General features: G+C 36.0%; 1 protein-coding gene across 3 annotated transcripts in view; it reads left to right on the top strand.

Moving 5' to 3' along the window:
* The window catches only part of LOC148947112 (constitutive coactivator of PPAR-gamma-like protein 1 homolog), a 124,447-nt gene that overhangs the window by 96,458 nt on the left and 8,244 nt on the right, over positions 1–19,745 (top strand). For all 3 annotated transcript variants that reach the window (XM_089096876.1, XM_089096874.1, XM_089096875.1), the window contains exons 13-15: positions 5,817–5,940; positions 7,715–7,932; positions 16,772–16,866. In XM_089096876.1, the coding sequence (XP_088953002.1) occupies positions 5,817–5,940; positions 7,715–7,932; positions 16,772–16,866 (437 nt within the window). The remainder of the gene's footprint in view (positions 1–5,816; positions 5,941–7,714; positions 7,933–16,771; positions 16,867–19,745) is intronic.

The raw sequence follows: 19,745 nt of genomic DNA, 5'->3' as shown, positions 1-19,745 counted from the left end.
AGGGCTGGGGAGGGGAGAGGGGGGTTTGTCATCCTCAAAGACCTAATTTCCAGAACTTAAAAATACGTTGAATAAAATGGCTATCTCAAAAGTTTGATTGGATGTGTTTGGGGAGAAGGTGGGCGTGAGAGGGGCGTTAGTCACTTTCCAATCACTTTCGACTATTAAAGAAGGATCTGGCTCTTTCAATTTCCAATGGAATGAGCCCTTTTGAAGTTTCTACGACAACACTTTCAATAAAAACCTTATATGCCCCCAGGGCATAACTTACAACCCTTGCCCTGAGGGATGTGGGAGGGGTTGTCGTCCTTTAAGACCTAATTTCCAGAACTTTCAACTACGTTGAACAAAATGGGAAATGGTGGGTGTGGAAGGGGGGGTGTTAGTTGCCTTCCAATTACTTTCGACTATTAAAAAGGGCACTAGCCATTTCAGTTTCTAATCGAATGAGCCCTTTTTGAAGTTTCTACGATAACGTGTTCCATTAAAACTTTATTTGCCCCCAGGGCATGATTTACAACCCTTGCGATGAGGGCTGTGATGGGGTTGTCTTCTTGAAAAACATAATTTACAGAACTTGAAACTACGTTGAATAAAATGGCTATCTGAAAAGTTTGATTGGATGTGTTTGGGGAGAAGGTGGGCGTGAGAGGGGCGTTAGTCACTTTCCAATCCCTTTTAACTATTAAAGAAGGCACTGGCTCTTTCAATTTCCAATTGAATGAGCCCTTTTGAAGTTCCTACGACAACGCTTTCAATAAAAACCTTATATGACCCCACAGCATAACTTACAACCCTTGCCCTGAGGGCTGTAGGGGGGGGGCCTCTCAATTTCCAATTGAATGAGCCCCTTTTGAATTTTTGCGACAACTGTATCTATAAAAACGTTAGCTCCCAGGGTATAACTTACAACCTTTGCCCTTGGGGCTCTGGAGGGTTTGATATCCTCAAATACAGAACTTTCTTGACTTTCAATTGCGTCGATCAACATGGCTATCCATAAACTTTTATTTAATATGCTGGGAGAAATGATGGGCGTAGGAGAGGGGGTCATTTCATGTCCGATGACTTTCGACTATTAAAAAGGGCAATTTCAATTTCCAATCAAATAAGTAGTTTTTGAAATTTCTACAACAACTTTCTATATAAACTTTATATGCCCCCAGGGCTTAACTTACAATCCTTGCACTGAGGGCTCTGAGGGGGTTATCATTCTAAAAGAAATAATTTCAAGAACTTTCAACTACGTTGAACAAAATGGATATCTCAAAATTTTGATTGGATGTTTTTTTGGAAAACGGTGGGCGTGAGAGGGGCGAGGCCGAAGGCCTCGACCGAGTCTGTTGATTTTGAATTGAAGTTATCAAGTATTTTGCAGTAGGTTGCATAGGTTGCATCAAGACATGGCCGTTAGTCGCTATCCAATCACTTTCAACTACTAAAAAAGGCACTGCCCATTTCAATTTCCAATTGAATGAGCCCTTTTGAAGTTTCTACGAAAACGCTTTCAATAAAAACCTTATTTGACCCAGGGCATAACTTACAGCCCTTGCCCTGAGGGCTGTGGGGGGGAGGGGTTGTCATCCTCAAAGACCTAATTTCCAAAACTTTCAACTACGTTGAACAAAATGGCTATTTAAAAATGTTGATTGGATGTGTTTGGGGAAAAGGTGGGCGTGAGAGGGGCGTCAGTCACTCTCCACTCACTTTCGACTATTAAAAAGGGCAATTTTAATTTTCAAACAAATGTGCAATTTTTGGAATTTTTACAACTTTCTATATAAACGTTATATGACCCCAGGGCATAACTTACAACCCTTTCCCTGAGTGTTGTGGGAGCGGATGGGTTTTCATCCTCAAAGACCTAATTTCCAAAACTTTCAACTACGTTGTTAAAAATGGCAATCTAATAATATTATTGGATTTGTTTGGGGAGAAGGTGGGCGTGAGAGGGGGTTAGTTGCCCTCAAATCTCTTTTGGCTATTAAAAAGGGTTCTAGCCATTTCATTTTCCAATCGAATTAGCCCTTTTTGAAGTTTCTACGACAACACGTTCTATAAAAACCTTATATGTCCCCAGGACATAACTTACAACCCTTGCCCTGAGGGCTGTGAGGGGTTTGTCATCCTCAAAGACCTAATTTACAGAACTTAAAACTACGATGAATAAAATGGCTATCTCAAAATTTTGATTGGATGTGTTAGGGGAAATGGTGGGCGTGAGAGGGGCGTTAGTCGCTTTCCAATCCCTTTTAACTATTAAAAAAGGCACTGGCTCTTTCAATTTCCAATTGAATGAGCCCTTTTGAAGTTCCTACGACAACGCTTTCAATAAAAACCTTATATGACCCCACAGCATAACTTACAACCCTTGCCCTGAGGGCTGTAGGGGGGGGGGGTCCTCTCAATTTCCAATTGAATGACCCCTTTTGAATTTTTGCGACAACTGTATCTATAAAAACGTTAGCTCCCAGGGTATAACTTACAACCTTTGCCCTTGGGGCTCTGGGGGGTTTGTCATCCTTAAATACATAATTTCCTGAACTTTCAACTACGTTGAACAAAACGACTATCTCTAACTTTGATTGAATGTTTTTTGGGAAATGGGGCGTGAGAGGGTGTTAATTACTCTCCACTCACTTTCGACTATTAAAAAGAACAATTTCAATTTCCAATCAAATTAGTCCTTTTTGAAATTTCTGCAACAACTTTCTATATAAACTTTATATGCCCTCAGGGCTTAACTTACAACCCTTGCACTGAGGACTCTGAGGGGGTTATCATCCTAAAAGAAATAATTTCAAGAACTTTCAACTACGTTGAACAAAAGGGATATCTAAATTTTGATTGGATGTGTTTGGGAAAATGGTGGGCGTGAGCGGGGAGAGGCCTAAGGCCTCGACCGAGTCCGTTGATTTTTAATTAAAGTTATCAAGTATTTTGCAGTAGGTTGCATAGGTTGCATCAAGACATGGCCGTTAGTCGGTCTCCAATCACTTTCAACTATTAAAAAAGGCACTGGCCGTTTCAATTTCCAGATGAATGAGCCCTTTTGAAGTTTCTACGAAAACGCTTTCAATAAAACCTTATTTCCCTCCAGGGCATAACTTACAACCCTTGCCATGAGGGCTGTGGGGGGAAGGGGTTGTCTCTAAGACCTAATTTCCAAAACTTTCAACTACGTTGAACAAAATGGCCATCTAAAAATTTTGGATTGGATGTGTTTGGGGAAAAGGTGGGCGTGAGAGGGGGGTCAATTACTCTCCATTCACTTTCGACTATTAAAAGGGGCAGATTTATTTTCAAACAAATGAGCCATTTTTGAAATTTTTACAACAACTTTCTATATAAACCTTATATGCCCCCTGGGCATAACTTATAACCCTTACCCTGAGGGTTGTGGGGGGGATGGGTTGTCATCCTCAAAGACCTAATTTGCAAAACTTTCAACTACGTTGAATAAAATGGCTATCTAAAAATTCTGATTGGATGTGATTGGAGAAAAGTGGGGCATGAGAAGGGGGCTAGTTGCACTCCGATTACTGTTGATCGCCATAAAAGGTCCTAGTCCTTTTTATTTCCAATCGAATGAGCCCTTTTTCAAGTTTCTATGACAAAGATTCCAATAAAAAACCTTATATGCCCTCAGGGCATAACTTATAACCCTTGCCCTGAAGACTTTGGGGGAGTATCTTGTTCAAAGGTATAATTTTCTGAACTCTAAACTGCGTGGAACAAAATGGCTATCTCAAAATTTTGATTGGATATGTTTGGGGAAAGGGTGGGCTTGGAAGAAGTGTTGGTTGACTTCCAATTACTTTCGACTATTAAAAAGGGCACTAGCAAGTTCAATTCCCGATCGTATGAACCCTTTTTGAAGTTTCTACAACGAAGTTCTCTAAAAAAACCTTATATGCCCCCAGGGCATAACTTATTACGCTGAACAAAATGGCTATCTAAAAATGTTGATTGGATGTGTTTGGGGAAAAGGTGGGTGAGGGAGGGGGGTTAGTTGCCCTCGAATCACTTTAGTATATGAAAAAGGGCACTAGACCTTTGAATTTGCAATCGAATGAGTCCTTTTTCAATTGTCTACGACAAAGATTTCAATAAAACTTATATGCCCCCAGGGCATAACTTATAACCCTTGCCCTGAAGATTGTGGGGGGAGTGTCCTGCTCAAAGGTATAATTTCCTGAACTTTAAAGTGCGTGGAACAAAATGGTAATCTCAAAGTTTTGATTGGATATGTTTGGGGAAATGGTGGGCGTGGAAGGGGTGTTAGTTGCCTTCCAATTACTTTTGACTATTAAAAAGGACACTATCCATTTCAATTTCTAATCATATGAACCTTTTTTGAAGTTTCTACGACCACGCGTTCTATAAAAACTTTATATACCCCCAGGGCATAACTTACAACCCTTGCCCTGAGGGTAGTGAGGGGGTTGTCATCCTCAAAGACCCAATTTCCAGAACTTAAAACTATGTTGAATAAAATGGCTATCTCAAAATTTTGATTGGATGTGTTTTGGGAAAAGATAGGCGTGAGAGGGGGGTTAGTTGCCCTCCAATCACTTTTGACTATTAAAATGGGCACTAGCTCTTTGAATTTCCAATCGAATGAGTCTTTTTTGAAGTTTATACGACAACGCTTTCTATAAAAACCTTATATGCCCCCAGGGCACAACTTACAACCCTTGCCCTGAAGGATGTGGAGGAGTGTCCTCCTCAAAAACATAATTTTTATCTGGAAATAAACTACGCTGAACAAAATGGCTGTCTCAAAATTATGATTGGATGTGTTTAGGGAATTGATGGGCGTGGGGGAGCTAGTTGCCTTCCAATCACTTTCGACTATTAAAAAGGGCACTAGCCACTCCAATTTCCAATTGAATGAGCCCTTTTCTAATTTTATAAAACAACTTCTTCGAAACGAAGTGCCCCTCTAAAGGAAAAAAAAAATAAAACATTGTGCCAACATCGTTCTTATATGCCCTCAGAGCATAACTTAAAACCCTTGTCCCGAGGGTTGTGGGGGAGTGTCCTCCTCAAAAAACATATTTTCTATCTGGAATTCAACTGCGCTGAACAAAATAGCTATCTTAAAATTTTGATTGGATGTGTTTTGGGGGAACGATGGGCGTGGGGGGGGGGTTGGTAGTTGCCCTCCAATCACTTTCTACTTTAAAAAAGGGTACTAGCCACTCCAATTTCCAATAGAATGAGCCCTTTTCGAAGTTTCTACGACAACTCCTTCGATACGAAGTGCCCGGGTATGGAAAAAAAAATATTACATTGTGCCAACATCGTTCTTTACTTGGGCAGCGCTATTGCGCTGCCTAGGATAAAAATTTAATATAATTTGAAATTATATTTATAATATTATAATATAAGCAATGTAAAAAGCATGCGTTGTTTTCGCTGCCTTACTCATTGTCAATTTCAAATGCTTTTATAAACACTAACAAGCTTAATCAATAATGCTCTACAGGAAATTTTTTTATTGTATTCATGGGGTATTAGTAGAAGGTTTTGGAAGAATAAGGTTGTCTGAAGTTACCTTGTGCATCTTTTTATTTGTTTTCTCTTTGTTTAGTTCCATTTCATAATCTAGAATAACTTTTGTTCCCACGCCCTCTTTCCTTCCCATGCCCTCTTCGACACTGTCTCATCACTTTCGTGCATTTCGCTTGTTTTCTCTGTTCTGGCGAAGTAGGCTTCCACCCCTACTTGAAACAAAGATCTCTGCAAGGGTCTGGTATATGGTTATGCATAAAGGTATATATCTTTTTATTAACCCGGTCTTCTTTATCTAGGATCTTTGTGACTATAGAAATGATCTGATTTTGAAGTTAGAGAGACTAAGAAAAGCTGTCCTCGATGGTCTGTCAAATGATGTTTTTGCCGCTCCCATGCTGCCATCTCCAAGAAGACCTATGTGTAAGTTGTTAATGACATTGAGACTTATTTATAACAATAGTAGTGCCACGTGCCGTTGACATTAATTTTTTTTTTTTTTTTTTGTCTCGCAGAAACTTATATGATTCAGCGTGGAATTTGAGTGGGAAAAGTATATACATAAAAAGAGGCTTTAAACAGTATAAAAATCATTGAACGAGCTAATCTTTAGATTAAGGATTAATGACGCTCCTTTGCTACAAAGTTCCTTGCATCGGCCTTGTAGAACCGTAGGCGCAGAGATCAATCCCTGGGCCACCACAGGCCCTTGATCGAATTAATTAGTTTTTGCAGTAAAATTTTTGAATTACATGCTCAAATTCCTCTAAAGGATCTGATTATAAATGCTTTGGATGTTCTCGTCAGCAATTCTTAGCAGGAGATCTCAGCTACTATGTGACGAAAACACTTAAGTTCGTAAATGCCAGATGGCTAAAAATCGAAACAAAAAGACCAGATAAGGTTGATGGTTAGTAAAGGCCAGTTGTGGCAGTGTAATTTGTCTCCGCGACTTTTTTCGCTAGGAAGTCATTGGTGCATCGTTTTAATTCATCAGTTATCGTATTTTAGTTGCTCCAATTATTCCGATGGGAAAGAGCTTTTGGGGGTGGGGTAGGGGAGGTAATTTTTGTGCTTTTTATAAATTCTGTTTGACATCTTTACTGAGAAAAGATTGCGGTATGAAAAATCCCGTTGTGATAGTGAATAAAAGAAGACGAAAATTTGATTCAGGTGGGCTGTCGATTACTCAGAAATCATACTCGGGAATATTTGAAGGTTTATGATTTATATTCGTTTCCTCATGATATTTTGTGGAATCAAATCTCATGATGCTTCGCCAGTGTTGCTTCATTGCTCAATATTAGAAAACATTTTTATTTTTTATTTTTTTGTATACTGCATTATGGCCAGCTTGGTGTTTTGTTTGTCTTTTCTTTATGCTCTCCGATTTTGGAGGTTGATAAAATTTGTGAATTGAATAGTTTTTTGTTGATCATGGAAGCACATATTTTGTTTAATCGAGTTCACACATTAGTTTTTTTTTATCTTCCGAAATTTACGAAACTTTTTTTTGGGGGGGGGGGGTGGTAATTTCATTGTTTTTTTTTCTGTGAAAACACCAAAAAGTTAAATTACAAAATTTAGAGCTATGCAGAATATAATTCTCAAAATCTAGACGGAGTTTTTTCTTCTTTTTTTTAATACAAAAAAAATTTATTTTTCGGAATCTAAGGGGAGGAGCAGGTGTCCCTCCTGAACCTGCTGAAGTGGCTCTGACTTCTCGGTTGGAGATGTGCTCGAAGTCCCATTTAGTACTGTGGGCCCAGTTTCGGTCAACTTAAGGGTCCGGTTATCGAGGTTGCATTTAGTGATTTGTTACTTTTACTTCTTTAAAATTTTGATTTTTTTTATGAAATGTGTCTTGATTTCAAGTTAAAGATAAGTGGTTTGAATTTACTATTCTTTTGCTTTTGTTTTTTAGCTTTCAATTGCCCCCCCCCCTCCTTCTCAACTAAAAACTCATAAATTTCCGACTTTGTTTGTTGGGGGGGGGGGGGGCTTTGACAAAGAGATTGTTGGCGGTGATTGTGAAAGAAGTGTTATATTTTCTCTCGAATAAAGTCTGTGCTTCTTTATATTATGGTTTTTTTAAACGGGAGGAGATATACGGTTGAGCGCTCTCCGTGGTTGCCCAGTTTATACTCTTTTGTATGTGGTCACATAATAATTTTTGTTGTTGTTGTTGTTTCTTTAGATCCTCATCAGGAACCTTCTTTTCCTAACAATGGGCGTGGCGCAAGAAGGGGTCAACCAGTCTCTCGGGGTGGACCTGGTGGCCAACTAGCTGTTGGTGGCGTTGTTGTTGGATCTTGGGGCCCTAACCCAGTAGCCAGAGGCCGAGGAAGAGCTAGAGGACCAGTCAGTTTCCCAACGCGTGGACGAGGACAAAGCCGCTCAGTATCGACCCGCAAGGTTTCTATTTCTTTTTTGTTTTGCTTTAAAACTTTCTGAATGATACAAAAAATAGTTGTCATACACTTAATTTGCTCATTTGTCTAACTGTTTGAAACCAATCAAAACCTTGTATGTAAAATTGTATCCTGTAAAGCAAATAGGGATCCCAACCAACTCGCTTCTGACGCTGGTACAAGGCTTCTGAGGCCAACCAACTCGCTTCTGAGGCTGGTACAATTGTTAGCCTCCACCTGCCTTTTTATTGTTATTATTCTTTGCAATTGTGCAGAATATTTCCAGAAGTGGAAAAGTACACATTTAACATGTGGAGAATGGCTTAATAGTATTTTGGACTTCCCAAGTCAAAAAACACATTAGGTAAAATTCAATTTTTAGTAAGGGCAGTTTGCTCAGAGTTTGTGGCTACTTGGTTAGAAAGGGTAGCTTAAATGTTCTGTTTTGAACTGGGGCGCATCTAAAAGAAGACAAGGCTTTTCCATGAAACACCAGAGAATTCTGGAGAATAAGATTCTGGAATTCCAGTAACAGATTCCAGTTTTCGTAAGCTTTTCCAGATACCTCAAACTTTTATAGGCACATTAGGGCTATTTTAAGCACTTAAGGGCTTAACTGAATTTTTTAAGGGCTTAACTTCTTTATGAGTGACATAAACCTTCCAAAGTGTATTATAAACTGACAAAAATTTAATGTTAACAAGTAAACTATCTTAATATTACTATGACCCTCTTTACTTCTGGCATTTAATACCATTGTCTTTTTTTCCAGTGTCTTATTTTTTCCAATGACTATTTTCCAACTTATCTGTCTTGCATTTCCAAACGTAATTTTACCGGCGTTAAGGAACTCAGTATAAGGTCTTCGGATGCTACCATTCTTCAACTTGGGGTCTATAGCCCAAAATTGTTCATCCAAATCGAATACCTGAAAGTCGTGTTTTCAACACCAGTTGGCGGACATTTAATAATGATTATATACTGGGTTTTTCGCTTGAAATTGATTCACATTATTCAGTTATAACTGTGTAAGACCTGTCAACAATTTTAAGACCAATATACTATCCGAGCTTTGATGACTTCTTGATTAAAGCTTAAGACAATGAATATAATTGTGTTAGAACGTATTGCGTTGGAAACTTTGTGTGTTTGTGTTAGTTAAAAACTGATTACTGTTGTGTTAGAATTGTGTAATAAATATACTTGTGTTAGAAAAAGCTTAGAACAGTAAACATAAAAACACTGTAATTGTGTAAGACCTATAAACAATTTTAAGGCCAATTTGCTAGTAAAATTAATATAGAGTCTAGAAAAAAAAGTCTAGAAAAATTAATATAGATGTGTTAGAACGGTTTGTTTTAGTAATTGTGTTAGAAAAGGCTTAGAACAGTATATAATACAAAAACAGTAGACAGCATTAAGACCCGTAAATAATTATAGGACAATATTACTCAGCTAAGTTTTTATAAATCTGATAAAAAGTCTTGAAGAATTAGTATAAGTGTAAGAACGGGTTGTATTAGAAATTGTGTTAATAAATATGATGGTGTTAGAAAAGGCTTAGAGCAGTAAATAATGCAAAAAATATCTAATTTTGCAAGATCTGGAAATAATTTCATGACCAATTTGCTATGTTTCGATATGAGGCTTAGAAAAAAAAGGTTAATGTACTTAACTATCAAAGAAAGTCCGATTCGGATCCTAGAGCAAATGTCAGGATGTCTTGTGGACAGTGTTAGAGCAAATGTCTTGTCAAAAAGTGGACAAAACCTATGTCTAGAAGTTGATAAAAAGTCACTGGGATTATTCATTTGAACTTGCTGGAAAGAATCCTGTAAAATTCATTTCAAAAGAATTTTGAAATTCTCATTATATTTATTAGTGCAAAGGTTTTGGAAGAGTCATAAATAACTTAGTCATAATTCCGAGATTAAAATGATCCTTTGCTTACAATTGGGTCTTTCGTAATCGTAAAAAGATCATCATTATTATGGCTATGTGTTTGTATAGAGATTTTTTTTTATTTCTTGGAAATTGGTAGTGCTTCAATCATCCTGGAAATTTTCGAGTGGGCTGGGAAAAAAGTCTGAATCTCAAAACAATTAAAAAATTAAATTTTGCAGAATAAGAAAAGATAACGAGAAAAAGGTTGTGAATACAATCTAACCGAAAATTTTTGCTATATAATCAGCAGCCGTCATCAGCGCAATATTATACAAAAATAAAAATAATTACATTTAAAGTAAATTTTGAAGTCTTAACTGAACCTGTGTGAGGTAAGGGCGTTAAGATTCTTTCAAAATTTATTTTAAATATGAATTTAGTTCAAAAAGATTTTTTTAAAATAATTTCAAATAAAATTTTCACAAATTTACTCGTTATCTTTCCTTATTTGGAAAGGCAGTGTGGTCTTCGTTGTTAAAGAGTTTCACCATCACTGACGCAAAAAAAAGAGATTAATATGCCTTGATATCAATTAACGTTTCTTCACCTTATTAATATTAATTATAGTTAAACATTAAATCAGTATGGTAACATCAGCAAACACCCATTAAATAGTGGTGTTAGTCTAATCGTTAGGAAATCTGAAACATTAAGCTACTAGTTACAATAAATCAAAAACTTCTTGCTACACGTCAAATCATAGATAGTGTTACCGTCAAGTTTGTCCACAATGGAGGTAGTGCTTGCGCCCCACTCCTCCCTGTAGGACAGTAAATGAAAAAGTCAAAATCTTGCATTATTGGGAAAATATCTGATGCATTTTTGAAAGAAATTATTTCGAACTAAAATCAACTTGCTGGACTGTGATGAAAAGTTGAGAGCCATGGCTACTTGGAACAGTAGCTAGCATAAATCTTATTTCATACATCATCAGTAAGTGAAATTAACTGGTGTATATATTTCACTCTCTACAAACTTTTAATATATTATTTTGAAATGCATTACATTTTTATACTATTGTATATATTAATAATGCAAAATTCTAATAAGATTATTTTTAGTTTAGCATGAAATTAGTTAGTGAACACGTCATGCTAGGCGCTCTTCATACCCACTGACTGCAGTGGCGCCAATTCACGAAAATGTAGGGGGGGGCAAGGATTTTTTTTTCGATTTTTTTTTTATTAAGATGCAAAAAAAAGAACAACATTTAGCAAACATACCTAAAACAGGGGGTAGCGGCGAGGTCGCTGCTTGGCAAAATCGTTGACTAATCTATCCAAATCCAGTCTCTTTACCTCCTCTTTTTCAACGGCCATTATCATGAGATCACTGAGTCTGTCGTTTCCCATCGTCGATCGCAGATAGTCTTTCACACGCCCTAATGCCGAGAAGAATCGTTCATTACTGGTAGTGGTCACAGGCAAAGTAGCAACTAGCTTCATCAGTTTTAGCACTGCAGAATAGGCAACTGGGAGGTCGGATAAGATTTCGATAGCTCGAAGAAGATGCATTTTTGAAATATCACCTTTTGACAGATGCAGCTTCGCAAGAGAAAGCTGGGATTCTATGGCATGGTCGTCAACACCGAGAATCTCTTGATAATGACACATAACTCTTTCCACTTTTGAAATTTCGAGAAAATTGGAACTTGAGGGGTCGAAGGCAGATAAAGCGTCGAGCAGAGGCATATTCTGCATGAAACGTTGGTCCATCTCACTCGTGAAACGATCTATTACCTCAAAGTACAGAAGTTTACCGCAGTCTGATTTAACTGGCTGACTGATATTGCGTTTACCGGTTGTTGAGTTTGAAAGAAAGGCTTTGAGACGAATGGAAATGGTTTGACTTCTCTTGTTTCGAGCACTGGTTTTAGATTGTGGAGATTTCGATTCCTGGATATCGTTTAAAGCTAATAATTCAGATATGTTTTTGCTTAAATTGTTCCATTCGTTATCATTTCTAAGCTTTTGGAGTGTCTCATATGTCCCAGAAATCAGTGCAAGTGCCTTATAAATCAACAAACTTCCAGATTGAAGTTGCTCTGATAAACAATTTACAATGACTAATACTTTTTCCACTATGTGTAAAGTTGAAGCAAAAGAGGCAGAGTTGATGTTGTCCAGTAGTCCTTTTGCTTCACAGGCTGCCTCGCCGTTGGAACTATCAGAGACTGCGGCAAGCACATCAACAATACAATCAAATCTGGCCTTCACCTTCGAAATAGAGCGGACTGCGTAAAACCAGCGAGTCTGGACGGTCCTCTCTAGCTCCAAGACTTTTTGCCCGCTAATACGCTGGGATTCCATAAATAGCTCGTGACGAGTATTGCTGCATGATATAAATGCGTAAAGTCTTTGCACCACAGAGAAAAATTCAGAAAGTTCGCTGATATTTTTTAGGCAGTCAGTCAAAACCAAGTTCAATCTGTGGGCGTGACAGTGTACATAAACTGCATGAGGCACCTTCTCCCTAAACTTTGCTTGAACTCCGTTAAATTCCCCACTCATGACGGATGCGCCATCATAACATTGGGCAATACACAGCATCGAATCTACACCAAGCTTTTCTATAGTTTCACAAATCGAGTTGGATAAGCTCTCGGCGTCTAATTTGTGCATGTGATAGCAGCCGATTGGTCGCTCCACTACTTTTTCATTTGATATGTACCTGAGTAGGATCGCTAATTGTTCTTTTCTAGAAACGTCTTTTGTCTCGTCGACAAGAATAGCAAAGTAATTAGCTGACTTTACTTCTGAAATAATATCTTGGCGCAAGGCATTTTCTATCAGTGTAACTGCGCCATTTTGGTTCTGATGACTGCAATAGTTACCATATTGGCACTGTAACTTGGCCTTCAGCTTCTCATCACCTTTAGACATTTCTTTCATCAATTCTACCAAATTACCCCAGTTTGTAGATGTTTATGATTCGTCATGACCCCTCAAAGCAAGACCCTGGCGGCCAAGAAAGCAAATAGCGCGAAAAATGTACTTCACATGATCTCTATTTTCTTGAACCTCTTGAGATCTGGATTGAATTAAGGCATTCGCTATAGATTTCGAAGTATCAGTACTCACTATCTTAATTTCCGTCCATGCTGACATACAATGCCTATGTCTTTCAGAACCATCATGTTGCTTTAATAGAGCAGAACTATCGTTCCACTTACAAAATCCTGACTCAATGAAAGCCCCTTGTCAAGAAATTTTTCCAACCCTCAGAGTCCCCATAGAAAAATGGTGGTTAGCAAAACAAAACACAGAGTTCGAATTTTTTGAGTATTCAATCCATTCATAAGTCTTATAGTCATGTGCACTGAATTTCCTTCCGTTAGAAATGGAAGCCGGATATCTCTCAAGAATAAGTTGAGCTGGTTTGTCGTGACGCGTCCTAGAGATATCTGAGAGAGTTTCTTGACTGCTACTGGAACCCGCAAAGGGGTTCAGCGATGCAGACCGAACTTTCATGTTGATCTGAGCCATTTATTGTTCCGCTTGTTTCCGAAATTATGTCACAGGTGGGGGAATTTATCTCAACTAACCCGAGACTTTGGGCGCTGACACTATTGCCAGTTTCTTGCACTAAAGTTTCTTCATTTTTCTTCCGTATTTTCACCGAAAAAAATCCAAAGTTTGTTGTGGCTTTTTACTCATAGTTAAACGAATAGTAGACAATGACTTCACTCAGACACTGCAAGAGAAGAACTGAAGAAACACGTAGAAACTCACTTAGAAAATCACTCCCATACTCCACGGTGAAACTACCCCGCTTAGAAACCCTATAAACCAATCACTTACATTTCCTGTTCACGACAGTCCCATACACTCCACTGGGACTAGTCATCCCATAAACTATTCAACAACGTCAAGAATCTGCTGACCAAAACCCCTTGAAACCCTAGAACACATTTCCTTTCCCAGCTACTAAAAAAGGCAATATACAAAACTCATAGTTTACAACGAATTCTTCACAAGAACAATAACAAACGGGTACTGACCACATGAAGCTTAGTTTTGAATGAACCCTACTCGGAAATAAAATAGTGTAGACACGCTCGCTCTTAGACATTTCAAAACAAGATTATATAATTAGTGCACCAGTTTGTTGGTCGTATTTATTGGACCAGTTGCTGGTTTAATATAGCACATAGCTAAAATAGAAAATAGCTGTGAAATATAAATAAAAAGGTAATTTTCAAAGTTTAGGGAGGGCCATGCCCCCCCCTGCCCCCCTAATTGGCGCCTCTGACTGACTGCTCGTCCTATTGTTTTCAGAATTTTTTTCTAGGCTTGCCACATCTCTTTTCTCGGAGATATCTACCGTTCCCATGATCACCTATACCATGTTTGGCTTTATATGTATTAGGTTGTTCGTATCCTAACACATTGTCAGGATACAAACATATCTTATCGAGATTTAAGGTGAATCCTCAATATTTGGAAGAGGTCCGACAAATACTAGTGACGCATCGGCTTGGAAACTCTCTGTAATAGTAATACTTGATGCATAAACGAGAGTTCAATATGGTTGCTACCCACTTCAATTTGCCAACAAAATAATGCTATGAGGCAGGAAACATAAAATAATAACCTTTTTTTTTTTTTTTTTTTTTTTTTTTTTTTTTTTTTTTTTTTTTACTTTCAGTTGCTTCGTGTTGGAACAATGAGCTATACTGTAATTGTTTTGGTTACAGTAGCTACAGTCCAGTCTGTCCTAATCTCAAATCCTGCAATAAAATTTACGATCTATAGCAAGAAAAGCTTTAAAAATTGAAAATGGCTTTATAGTGAAAAAAAAAAAATGATAAGAATTACAGAACAAACATTTTCGCAAAAATACTGGTCAAGTTTCCCAAAAAAAAGTTCTTTAATCTTCCGTGTATTACGTTTTTGTTTAACAAAAAAGAAAAATAACTATTCAATTTTTCCCAAAATGTTAATAGAAATTTTGAGGAAAGTGAAGCCAGTTTTTTATATGTATTCTGGAATTACCTGGAAAACTTCAGCCAAAATCTTTTAAACTCGGACTACTGTAATCTTGATTTCTTAGTATAGGAAGAATAGCATTGGATGCAAATCACGTTGATTGGTCTTAATTTAAAAACTTTGTTTGAAAACAATTCATTTATATCCTACACGGAGGAGGGGAGGGGTGGCAAACCCCTAACCACCACCTTCATTGTGGACTTTAAAGACACATTTTGTTTGAAAACAAATAAAATGTGCATAGTTTTGAGCCCTCTGCATCTATATGTAAATATTTAAGCTTGCGAAACCTTTTTGCGCAACTGAAAAAAAGCTTCAAATTATTTTTGATGACTGTTTAGAAATCCTCACTAAATCTATTAGTGCGAAGGTAATTGGAATAGTCATAAATAACTATCACGATAAAAAAAATTAAATGATCCTTTGCTTACAATTGGATCTTTTGTGATAATAATAATGATTTATTATTATTAAAGGTTCTGTGTTTGTACCGAGATTCTTTCTGTTTCATGGAAATTTAAAGGCCTTCAGCTATTCTTGAAGTATTATTGTGGATCAAAAAAATTAAATTTGAATATTGAAATAAATAAACAAAAAGTTTCACCATCAATAACCAAGTAAAATTAACATCATCAGTAAGTAAAATTAACTGGTGTATATATTTCACTTTCTACAAACTTTTAATATATTATTTTGAAATTCATTACATTTTTATACTATTGTATATATTAATAATGCAAAATTCTAATAAGATTATTTTTAGTTTAGCATGAAATTACTTAGTCAGCACGTCATGCTAGGCGCTCTTCAAAGATGACAGCAAAATTTTTACTTTCTTTTCAAAAATTGATAGTTTTTTTTTTTTATTATTATACAATTTGGATCAAGATTCTAGCTGCCGGTGTAATTTTGTTTTTCTTTCTATCCTACTATAATTGTCAATTTTACAAAAACCTTGCTAAACATTAGATTATATTTATTATATGCATCAGGTGTGTTCATAGGGGAGGGTGGGTTTGTGGCTGACAAACGCGAATCCGCTTTCCTTATAGCCTTTTATACGAACAAAATGAAGAGAAAATCAAAATTTTGCAATATTAGGACAAGATAAGATCTTTCTCATAAACTTTTTTTTAAACATATGCCTGATGCATGAAGTTTTTTTTGTTGCCCCCTCCCTCCGATCAGAAATCCTGGATACGCTCATGGTCATGGCATCCTTGATAACTATTTTAAATACTTGTATTTGGATATTAACATTAAGTTCTCTTTTAGCAATATGATTCCTTTTCAATATGATTCCTATGATTCCTTTATACACATCGTCATACAAATTTATACGTTGATTCGAAATATCATATAGTCAAACTAAAAGCTAAGACATTGAAATATTCAAACTATCTGTAAAAAAAAAAAAAACGCCTAAATATATATATATATTTTTTTGGGGGGGGGGGGGCAATTGAAAGGAATAATGCACAAGAACTATATATTTAACAAAAACTATTTTTTTTTTTCATTATTATTCAATAAAGTCTGGAAGTTCTTCGAAATCCATAGTCTACACAATGAAAAAATAAAAGGAAAATCAATGCACCAATTATATCAACGTTTTTTATAAAAATTTAGCGTTTCAAAAAATATATTTTCACCCTTTCGCTTTCAGTTCATATTATGTCCCTTCTGCTGGTATTAGGTCAAATTGTAATTGAATTACGGGTCAGAATAATTGCTTTTTTGGTGTTAAATCTCTACATTTCTTTCTCAATCTCTGTCCCCATCTTCCATACTTTTTTTTTCCAAGTTTAAGAGAGGAAAATTATATGTGATGACTTCTAATGCTATAAATTAATGATGACTCGATTGACCTATTTAAGTGAGATAAAAGCTCATATTTTTTTCCCCTTGTAGCCAAAAGCTTCTCCGAGGGCAAATCCAAAAAAACAACAGAATGGTGAGGGAGAATCTACTTCTGACGACCAAGAAAATGAACTTAAAACTAAAAGGTAGTTTTTTTTATTATTAGAATATTTTTGAATCAGATCAGCGTCTTAAGTGCATTAATTTATATGATGAAACGAGGCTTACATCTTGGTGGTGCATTTTGAAAGTTTTCAAATCCGTTATTCTCAGCATTTTCTTCATAAAATAAAGAGAAGCAACACTATCCATTATTGTATATCCTCTTTCTATTTTTATTTTTCATTAGAACATTCGAGAATCACCTTACCGTGGTTTCACATAGTTGCCAATTTTATTCTATTTTTTCTTGCTTTCTTTTTGTATCGATATAAAATTCACTGAAATTTCGAACATCTCTATGGTGTAATTTACTTACCATTCGCCAATCTTGAAAATATAAATGAAAATCAAAACACTGGGCATTCTTACAACACATTACTTGTGCACTAAAATCACAGCCTTCATCTTTTTTAAATGCCAGAATTGTTATTTTGGACATTGCTTGGACTCAGGGGCGTCAATCCCCAAAAATACAATTGGAAAGGATTATTCTTGATTTTCTAAAGGAAGACATGAAACAGTATTGTCCGATATCTAAGGGTGGAGGCAAATTTTTTTTTTTTAATTTGCCTATTCAATGAACATAAAAAATGCATTTTTCAAAATCCAGGGAGGGCAATACAATCGAAGTTTTACAGTGATTTTCCAAACTTGAAATTTGGTTGAAATTTGTGAAATAGCTATTTGAGTTGAGTGAACTGCGACTTCAAGAAAAACTCAAGGAGTACACACGTAAAGACAATACTGAAACATCTCTTATGAAGAATATTTTTATTTTACTATAATTTTGCTATATTATATTATTATAATTTTTGTTTGAGGGTTTATATTCCTTGTGCGAATTTTGTGAGGAATAATAACCAACTTAAAAGGTGTTCACAAGTACATTTTACATAAGGCACATCCTGCAAATTTTTTGAATGTCAGACATGAGACTATCATGTCTATAATTTTTTTTTTTTTTTACTATAATTTTACTATATTATATTATTATAATTTTTTATTTCAAGGTTTATGTTCCTTGTGCGAATTTTGTGAAGAATAATAACCAACTTAAAAGGTGCTCAGAAGTAAATTTTACATAAGGCACATCCTGCAAATTTTTGATTTTCAGACATGAGACTATCATGTCTATAATTTTTTTTTTTTTTTACTATAATTTTACTATATTATATTATTATAATTTTTTATTTCAAGGTTTATGTTCCTTGTGCGAATTTTGTGAAGAATAATAACCAACTTAAAAGGTGCTCAGAAGTAAATTTTACATAAGCACATCCTGCAAATTTTTGATTTTCAGACATGAGACTATCATGTCTATAATTTTTATTTATTTACTTTACTATAATTTTACTATATTAAATTATTAGAATTTTCTATTTGAAGGTTTATGTTCCTTGTGCGAATTTTGTGAAGAATAATAACCAACTTAAAAGGTGTTCACGAGTACACACACAATCACACAATCGGATAAGGCACATCCTGCAAATTTTTTCAAACAGTTCGTGGTAACGAACTGCAAGTAAGGAGTGACCCGGCTCAATAGTAACCGAAACTCTAAAAACCGGATTTTGATACCCATAAATACCTCAATAGAATTAGAATTTTATGCTGATTTCAAATATATAAGTTTTATTAAGTTTAGTTTTACCCATCAAAAGCTACGCACCTGAGAAAATTTGCTTTATTTTCGAAAAAAGGGGGAAACACCCCCAAAAAGTCATAGAAATAATGAAAATCACACAATCGGATTCAGCCTATCAGAAAACCCTACTGTGGATGTTTCAAGCTCCTATCTGCAACTTTTTTTTTTTTTTTTTTTTTTTTTTTTTTTTTTTTTTTTTAGGGGTGATCGTATCGATCCAGTAGTCCTAGGATATCGTGAGAGGGTACATTTGAACGGAAAATAAAAGTTCTAGTGCCCTTTTTAAGTAACCAAAAAAATTGGAGGGCAACTTGGCCCCCTCCCATGCTCATTTTTTTCCCAAAGTCACCCAATCAAAATTTTGAGATAGCCATTTTGTTCAGCATAGTCGAAAATCTAATAATTATGTCTTTGAGGATGACTTAATCCCCCACAGTTCCCGAGGAAAGGGCTGCAAGTTATGAACTTTGCCCATTGTTTACATATAGTATTGGTTAATGGGAAGTATAAAGACGTTTCAGGAGGGATTTTTCTCTGATAGGGGGGGGTGTCAGGATTGGGTTATGGGGGAGGATCCTTCCATAGAGGATGTTTCCTTGGGGGAAGGGACATTTCTATGAAGGGGCGCCGGATTTCCTAGCATTGTTTAAAAACCGATCAGAAATTAAATTAAAAAAAACTAGTTTTTTCAACTGGAAGTAAGGAGCAACACTAAAACTTAGAACAAACAGAAATTATTACGTATATGAGGGGGTTCGCCCCCTCGCCCTTTTCGCTAAAGTTTTTTTTTAGTACTTTCAAAAGAGTTATCTATTCTAATTAACCGGCCTTTGTGTTTCAGGGGTTTGGGATTCGAACAAAAGTCGAACTTAGCATAAAGAGCAAGGTATCGACTAGGGGGCAAACTCCCTAATATACGTAATAAAACATACGAATATAGAAGTTCGTTACGTAAGTTAATTCGTAATTTACGTCAGAACAAAATTTCGAGAAAGCCATTTAGCCAAAAAAGTAAAATTAATATGCAAGTTTCGTTTTAATTATTCATATATGATGAGCCAAAATCAAAGCTGCATTAATTCAAAAACGTTCAGAAATTAAATAAAAAAAAACCACAAGTTTTTCTTAACTGAAAGTAAGAAGTGACATTAAAACTTAAAACGAACAGAAATTATTCCTTATATAAAAGGGGCTATCCCCTCCTCAACGCCTCGCTCT

The sequence above is a fragment of the Artemia sp. Qi Xiang Cuo genome, chromosome 11 (assembly GCF_049724085.1).
Source record: "Artemia sp. Qi Xiang Cuo chromosome 11, ASM4972408v1, whole genome shotgun sequence".
Classification (NCBI taxonomy): Eukaryota; Metazoa; Arthropoda; class Branchiopoda; order Anostraca; family Artemiidae; genus Artemia; species Artemia sp. Qi Xiang Cuo.
This window is presented reverse-complemented; position numbering and strand designations above follow the sequence as displayed.